The sequence below is a fragment of the Thunnus thynnus genome, chromosome 2 (assembly GCF_963924715.1).
Source record: "Thunnus thynnus chromosome 2, fThuThy2.1, whole genome shotgun sequence".
In the NCBI taxonomy this organism is placed as follows: Eukaryota; Metazoa; Chordata; class Actinopteri; order Scombriformes; family Scombridae; genus Thunnus; species Thunnus thynnus.
The window spans coordinates 27,535,090-27,543,662 of record NC_089518.1 but is presented as its reverse complement, the minus strand read 5'-3'; the positions used below and the strand labels follow the sequence as shown (position 1 = coordinate 27,543,662).

Genomic DNA, 8,573 nt, shown 5'->3' with positions numbered 1-8,573 from the left:
AGTAATGCAAACAAGGTGAGAGTTTTTCTTACGGAACTGATGGGCAAGTAATGAAGAATTTTAAATAAATGTCAAATGATCAAAAGGTGTAAAAGCTAAATCGCTTAGTGGCGTTTATCTGTTTTTTTTATTTTTTATTTTTTGTTATGACATGTAGTAAACAGTATACAAGTTACGCCTAATGATAAAAAAATGTGTCAGTTTACCAACTTCAGGATGACAATGTGTCTGATTTCATAAATAATTCAAAATACTGTTTGTTTAATAGCTTTAAAACATATGATATTCATATATATTTAATCTTTTGGTGTCATGACTGTATGCTGTATGCCCACTGTGCCTCGAAGGTAAAGGCGTGCAGCAGTTTTACATTGATTTTTATCGGTTGTGTGAAATTGCAAAAAAAAAAAAAAAAAAAAAAAAAGTATGTATTTTTTAGTTAGTTTCCTAACAGACAGTCCATAAGAAATGACAAGATCAACATGTTATATTATTTATTTAAATTATATTTTACTTGTTGTTTCATGTGTTTGTGCTCATATCTTTGTTTGGCTACTGGTTGATAAATGTGAGACAGCTGTTTGTGCGTAAAAGACTTTAACGCGTTGTTGCTAATGCAGAGGTGCACAATTTTAGCTCTGTAAGTCTGCATTACTTCTTATTTGGTTATGCTTTTTTGTTTGTTTGTTTGTTTGTTGTTGTTTTTGTTTTTTGCTGTATTTCGATTCCCCCCCCCCCCCCCCCCCCACAATTTATACAGTATGAGTCTGGTGTGTAACTCAGGTCAGGTTTTTTATTTATTTATTTATTTTATTTCTTTGACTGTGAAGCACTTCGTAACTGGTGTTTGTGAAAGGTGCTATATATAAATATATATATATAAATAACCTTTGCTTGCTTGCTTGCTTGTATATGAACTACAGTAACTTTACAGAAGCACTCCACTCCACTTGTATTAGCCTACAGATAACAGAGGAAATGGGCTAAAAAATCTGACAATGAAACAGAAACGTCAACAACCTTGATCCAGCTCTGTCTTAAACTTGAGGATAAACCACAGTTTAGTTACTTGGTCTATGTACAGTATGTACATGTGCTTTTTGGCAAAATGGCACTACTGTATCTACACTAGGTTCTTAATGCAATGTCGTAGACGTAGCCTGCAGTAGGCTGTGTATCAGACAGGATGTGACCCAGATTCAGGCTGATATTTAATAATGATAAAATAAGGTGGAAAGCCATTATAGTCAGTAACATTCATATGGGAACTAGGCGGTCTTGATATTTTCACATCCTCTGGTATTCCTATAACAACCCATTTGGGTGTTATAATAAGATTAATTTTGCTGCAATGTAAATATTGAGCCACTGATCGATTATGTAACCTCTATTTCGTGAGATGGGATCATAGCAGCCATTTTTACCCGGCAGATACAAGTGATGTAGTCTGACTAGACATAGATACACACACAGGCCTGCGATTCTTCCTGTATAGTCCATCCAGTCTGCTCAGTGGGATGACCGTCATGGTTAAAGGCAATGACCGTCACATCACAGCACTGACATCTTTACCGCAGTTGTCTGCCACCGTGCGACCAGTCACCCTTCATAAACCCTTCAACCCTGTCACCTCATGAACACTGTTTAAAAAAAACCCTACAGGTCACTGAGCAACGAGCACTAACATTACAAATTTAACAAAATTACATTCAAGCCTACACCATGGACTTAACCAATATTCCTAAAATCATTTTTGATGGATATAATCTGAATAAACTAGCAAATAAGATATTACAATAACATCACTACCATACCAAATGTCACTACTGAGAGTCAATTATATTCTTCAGACAAAATAACTATATGTGCTATAATGGAGACATAAATCATTCTTGTTTTGACATTCTTGAAAATTACTTTTATTTGTTTGTCATTTTAAATTGGTACAAACCCGTCAATGTGGTGCATTTCGATGTAAGATCAAACATTTAAGAAATGTGTCAAGTAATAGCACATACAATAAGTTAAAACATGTCACAAAAAAGACCAGCGGGTACATAGCAAGAATGTTTTATCTACACAAAACATCCTAAAACAGAGTAGGCCTACTGAAAGATCATTGTATTTTTTTTCTCGTATGCTCTCGTCTCATGCAGACGAGACTGAGGTCGCCTAACAAAAGTACCTGTTCAATCTGAGTGTGCACCATTTTCTCCCTAAATAATCCAAGCGTTTAAATCCACATGCACAGTGCATGCCTGTTCAATAGGCCCACCAACAGTATGGTGCGTGTGTGGTAGGCTGTTACCAAAATTTGTTACCAATCTTATAAATAACCGTTTTGACATAACACAACTTCACCTGAACACAATAACATGTGTGCTTAAAGACACACTCAATGAAAACGTAAATACGACGATTGTTTGGCTCTCGGTAATTAGGGCCTATATTCGAGATCATTACAATAGTATTTATCATCAATAGTTGATAAAATCCTTTTTGAATTAACAAGATAAATAACCCCAAACCCAAGTTATTTTTTTCTTCCATTTGTCCATCAGTGTTGTCCTTTTCCATTTTCTCACGTTTCAGGCCTGATTAGCTCGCTCATTCTCTCGTTTTGATCTAAATAGCCGGAATAAAAACAGAAAAAAGAGCCGGAGGTTGGGGCTGGGAGAGGGAGTTAGTTGGGTGTAAGAGGAGTGTGGTGGGGTGTTTTGAAAAGTCATTAAGTGAAACTCATGGACACTGTGTGCTCCAGCGCTTTGCGTCGCAGTGACGCGATGCTTGTCCCTCTCCACATGTCACTGTCCGGGGAACTACACAGCTGCGGGGAGCCCGATACGTTCGTGGGGCCGGAGAGAGAGGCCGACATTCCAGGGAAATGCGACTGGTAGAGGTGGGACTGCAGACCGGAGCCGTTGGAGGACAGGCCGTTGGAGAGACCCATGGAGTTTGGTGGCGGGCCGTGACCCAGGCTGCACTGTGACAGAGACTGCGCCATGCCCGTCTGGCGACCCAGGGCCGGCGGGAGCTGCAGCTGGGAGACCCCCGGCATCCCCGTGGCCCAGCGAGAGTCGTTGGCGTGGAAGGAGCACAGGCTGTTCTCCATGGCGGCCGCGGCAGAGAACTGTGGCAGGCCTGGCGTCGGGAGCAGCGTCCCCGGGGCGCGGAAAACATTGGTGGTCTTCTTCCTCTTCTTCCACTTGGCGCGTCTGTTCTGGAACCAAACCTGAAACCAGAGATACGGAACCATGAGCCATCATGTGGATAGACTAGACTAGATGTTTGGAGCAGTATCTGTTTTTACACCATGATGAGGGCAGCAAGGTGGCCTTGATGTTTACAGGCATCATCAGCCGAAAGATGTTAAAAGCGAGTCCCAATATGCTGGAATATACCATTACGCACGACAAGCCCGCTTAAATCTGCAACGCCACAGAGCTTCAAGTCTCTAATGGGACATTATAGGGCCAAGAGTTATACAGTTAACAGTTATATTGTTAGGCCATGGCAGGGATAGACAGACAGCCTGCAAGGTGGTTGGAGAACCCTTCATGTATCCGCCGATATAATCCACCCTGAGTGTCCTTGAACAACAAGGGGCCTCTGCTGTGATTCCGACCCTCCTGTAAGACCACTGTTGAACTGGGGCAAACAAGAGCCCCATAAATGTCTTATTGGGATATTTTACTGCTACCAGCCAATCTGGGCAGAACTTTGAAGGGTTGCTGTCCGACAGCAGGTGTAATTCGTGAATTATGCTGAATTATATTAGTATACAGTCTTTATAACCATAAGAGAAGCCTCTGAAATGAAGTTTTTGTAAATACCAACCACGCGGCTACTGTTAAAACAACATCTTGCGTTCTCAGACGTTATGGATGGATCTGAAACCATCACAATGCCAGGGTTAGGGATTTCATTGTGCATACAATATTATATAGCAAAGGGGCTTTCTATTAAAACGCATCAGGGTGTTTTATTTCTGCTGTTCTGCAGCAGTGAGCCTAACAATCTATCTTTCTAACATCTTATTTACACGCAGATTAACTGAGAATTGCCACAAATATTGTGTGGGCTTAAATACAAATGGCCCACTGTACACAATCTATGTGAAGACAAAACCTACTTATCCACACGCACGCGCGCGCACCGTAAACACACAGACCCCACATATACGCAACTAAAATCGCACGCGCGTCCCCGTTGAGCTTTATAAAGATTTCATCATCATCGGGCGTGATTAATGCGCGCGCGAGGCTGTGAGTCGGTGCCACCGTATTAAAAGTGAAATCTCGCTCTCATTCCGCTCAGCCATCCGTGAAACGTCGCCCAAACCCATTACACTCAGGGGGGAAAGAAAATGCAATTTCTCATTCCATTAAAAAAGTACAATACATTCTTGAGTCCTATTAAGACGTCGCTGATAGAGCGTTTTAAAAGGAGAGGCTGTGGAGCCACGCACGCGGGCCAACACGCCCACTGAAGGCTGCACCTGCACGGCCTGCACTAATGTTTACCAACAGCCAGCAGGAGCAGAGTTGCACCGAGCGGCGAGGATCCTGCACTCGATGGAATAAAGAATTGATTATTAAGGTGACTAATGATTATACTGGTTTTATTGCTTTCAGTGGGATCATTTGCATGAATTTCACATCACTGGTTAATAACCCGTTCACTGTTATAAATAAGACTGGAATTGGTTGATAATGTGTTTGGTTTATTAGAGCCTGATATGTTCCTGCATGTCTGTTCAAAAAAAAAAAAGCATTGTGTGAATATAATCTGTTTCAGCCTGTTTAGATTGTTGCTAAATTATCTACACATATCCACTTTCAAACAAAATTAATATATAAGCAAAGCTAAATAAATAATACAGTGGCAAACATTCCCATAATTACGTCAAAAAAGGGGGGGCGGGGGGGTTGATTAATAAAATTCTGTAATTGGTAGAATATTTTAGGCACGATTTCGTTAATAAAAATGAAAAATACTGATATCAAACATTAATCTCAACTTTTTCTATTTTTTTGCAAGTCCAGATTTTAAAATTGAAAACTAAAAAAAAGAAACGAATATTAGATAAATGTAAAGGAACAAATGAAGAAAACAGATAGGTGGGGTTATACAATATTTTTTAATATTGTAAAACGACACCTGGATGTTTTTTTGTTTTTTTTACTTCAGGTTCATCGGAATTTCCAGTTCTCTAGTTTTTCGCAGGTTAGAAATGTTTCAGGACCTTGGACAGAGTCCTGCGTGTACTGAGTGTAAACGCTTTTAAAAATTAAATATTGCTCACTATCAGGCTAAATCTGAACAAATAATGACATATTTGAATCATATAATTCAATTAAAATAATCTGTAGTTGGTAAATTTTCTAAAAGCGACTGTTACTGGAATATCAGAGCACAACGAATCGACCCTCAATCTTTTTGACGAACCGAGCTTTTTAATGAGTATGCTGAGACAGGATATTATTATTACAGTACTGTATATCAAACTACAAAATAAAATATTTTAAAACATATATTTTTGTCACTTTAATGACAACCTACACACATGTAACTTAGATTACTCCAGTGGCGTCTATCCACCAGTTAGCTTGGACATTCTTATCATATGCACCAAAATCTTGACATCTAATGACCACAAATTTCTAGGGACAAAAAGATCAGCGATGATTGCAAAACATTGTGGTAAATGAAAAATTATTCGAGGTGACCAAACTATGAGGAACATTGTTCCTGAATCCTCTCCTGATGTGAGTCTAGTCTATAGCATATTGCTCACTGCCTGCCAAGTGGATTTAATGGATTATTTTTGGACATTTATGCTGAGAAACCCCAATAAGATCAAATCTAGACCCAATGCCACACCCTGCACCCACTCTCGCGCCAGTGTCTGCATCCTGTTGTAAAATCATCCACACTGCACAAATGTTTACCTGAACTCTGGACTCAGTGAGGCCGATCCTTAACGCCAGTTCTTCTCTCATGAAGATGTCTGGGTAGTGGGTTTTGGCGAAGCTGCGCTCCAGCTCGTTGAGCTGCGCCGGGGTGAAGCGCGTCCTGTGCCGCTTCTGTTTCTGCTGACTGGAGGTCTGACCGGAGCTTTGCTGCGGTTGCTGCTGCTGCTTTTCTTGCTCCTTCCCGTTCACCGGCATGCCGGCCGAGTTGGATCCCACAGTGGCGATGTCTTCTCCCGGCAGAAGAGTGGTTCCCTCTACAGAGTCTGAACCAGGGGCCATGTCTCCCGGATGCCCCTGGTCTGGCACCCCACCACCGAGCCGACACTTTAGAGCCTCTCGGTGTCCGAGTAACTCTGCAGCATCCTTCATCCCTGAGAGGATGAGGAGAGAGGCTTTGAGTAAATACATGGCAAATCTTACAGCGGATGCATCTTTAAATACATAAACAGATTCACTTTATACGACAAAGGAGACAGATGCATTTTAAAATAAGAAATAAACTTCATGTAGCTCGGCTCTTAATCGTAATTTTGCTGTCAAATCATTTCTCATTTCTGCTAAATTACTGCAAAGCTTCGAGCAACAATAAACCACTTAGCTGTTAACATAATTCAATACACACTCTATTTATCACTTCACATGATTAAACAAAAAGTTGAAATCTTACAGTGGAGTTTAGGGCCGGAGTTTAGTGATGATAACTCACCGAGCCGAGCATCCAGGAGGTCGGCGTGAGAGAGCATCGCGTACCGCTCCAGGGCGAAATGCGCTCCAAAAAAACCCTACAACTTTGGGGCAATTTAAAAAGTATATATGGTCTAAATGAACGAAAATTCGGTTTGTGGTTAAAAAAGGAGGTCCCTTGCATTATAATGTCCTTTAGAGCGATGGGGAGGCGCTTATTAGTTGAAAGAACCCGTGAGCTTCCTCAAATAAGAGCCAATCAGAGCAGGAGCTTGGAAATGTCAGCGACGTGACTCCCCCCTCTTTTCTTTTCTTTCCTTTTTTTTTTTTTTTTTTTTTAAACACACGTACGCACGCACGCGAGCATGCGCGAGCATAGACCTAAACGCGCACGAAACACTACAATTCAATTCAATCCTCTGCCATTCCATCCTCTGATTTATTAACTTTTCATGCTCAAATTATTCCACGTTAAACATCTTAATGTGTTTGTTTAATCTCATATAGCCAGTGCCATGACGGGACTTCTGTTTGTAGATGGATATACATGTAAAATACTGCAGGTGGGAACATGCAAAGGCTTGGTTAATGTTGCTCAAGGATGTATAGACGCTTATTTGACCCAGCAAATGTAGTGCCATTAAAAAAATTATTCATATCAACACCTCAATTTTCAAATAATTGGACTATATGAATTACAGACATTAACTTTGCTTTAGAGAGGGAGGGCTCATTTCCCAAAATAACAAAAATGTCTATAAATTAGAACAATTTTCAAGATAATTACTCTATATTTTTATAGCTAAAGATTTATTAAGTTACTGAGAACAGGACAGTTATAGTGTTTGTTATAAGAAAATATATAAGAAGCCTTATAAACACCAGGCCTCATCCAGCACCTCAGAGCCCCACTTCCCTCCCGTCCTTGAATCACAAACAAAACGAATATCACTCCCATTCCCCCATGGCAGGTGATTTGTGGAGACAAATCGAGGAAATAAATAAATAAACGAGTACAGATGGATTTAAGCTCTGTTAGTGATCGGCCGCTTTAACTCCCATCGACTTTTCATCAACGTGGGCACAATTAAAGGTATTTAGGCCTGTTTGGTTCAAACAAAATCAGACGTGGTAGACAGTAAACGATTGTGCCCCCTTTAGCAGTGGTCCATAAGTAGGTCTATTATACAATTAACAGGACAGCCATTGATCTGCACTACTTCTCCAGACAGTGCTGGTTAGAGAGGGCTTTTGGCAGATGTCAGGGTGAGCCTGGTGAATAGACCACCGACTGGGACTAAATAGGTTTCTTTGCAGCCGCACAAAGGAGGCGTCCGAGCGAGGACTCCTCTCTCTCCTCCTGCACCACATGGAGACAGCTCATCTTTTATGCTCCTCAACCGCAATCTGCCGGGATGCAGGGAAGTAGCCTCTATGTGGCACAGCGTGAAAACTTAAGGAAATGGACTGGTGCATGGTCCACTGAGATGAGGAAAGCTGTGACCGGCTCCCGAGGTTCAGGAGAAGCAATCAGCAGCAGGAGAAGCATCAGCAGCAGGAGCAGGAGCCTCGTTTGATTCAGACGTGTAGACCAAAAGGGAGGAGAGGGACTCTGTGTGTTGTAAGGCCATCCCTGCGTTTGTGAAGGGCTTGAGCCCGGAGAGACGGTCTGTATGCTTTGGAAGTTGTTTGATTTCCAATTCGTGTAAATCTGAAGACAAGCAAACAAAATCTAAAATGTGGTAATAAACTCAGAGCTAATTTTCACTTGTTGCTAAAGAGAAATTTTGCAAATATACAAGCAGAAAATTGAATATTACATGACATCAATATGTAAGTAATGAATTATTTATGATACTAATATCTAAATTAATGTAATAATAAATTACATCCATGTTATTCTAATTCGGGATA

The 8,573-nt window shown here is 40.9% G+C and overlaps 1 protein-coding gene across 2 annotated transcripts; it reads right to left on the bottom strand.

Annotated features, from left to right (window-relative positions):
* Positions 1-1,922: 1,922 nt before the first annotated feature.
* On the bottom strand, positions 1,923-8,369 carry LOC137172352 (homeobox protein orthopedia B-like). 2 transcript variants are annotated; one of them, XM_067576743.1, is made up of 3 exons: positions 6,643-8,369; positions 5,952-6,346; positions 1,923-3,232 (listed from the first exon to the last, which is right to left on the bottom strand). In XM_067576743.1, exons 1-3 carry the CDS (start codon positions 6,716-6,718, stop codon positions 2,729-2,731), a joined length of 975 nt encoding a protein of 324 aa, XP_067432844.1. In that variant the 5' UTR covers positions 6,719-8,369; the 3' UTR covers positions 1,923-2,728. The 2 variants fall into 2 exon arrangements, with proteins under 2 accessions (XP_067432844.1, XP_067432850.1); XM_067576749.1 differs by having other exon boundaries at positions 6,682-8,369.
* Positions 8,370-8,573: the final 204 nt, after the last annotated feature.

Bases quoted from the DNA above. Each gene is read 5' to 3' on its own strand.
- LOC137172352 (XM_067576743.1), bottom strand. From the start codon at position 6,718: ATGCTCTCTCACGCCGACCTCCTGGATGCTCGGCTCGGTGAGTTATCA. The intron at 6,347-6,642 runs GTAAGATTTCAA...TCATCCTCTCAG, and splicing joins CTCCGGCCCTAAACTCCACT to GGATGAAGGATGCTGCAGAG. The intron at 3,233-5,951 runs GTAAACATTTGT...CTCTGGTTTCAG, and splicing joins TCACTGAGTCCAGAGTTCAG to GTTTGGTTCCAGAACAGACG.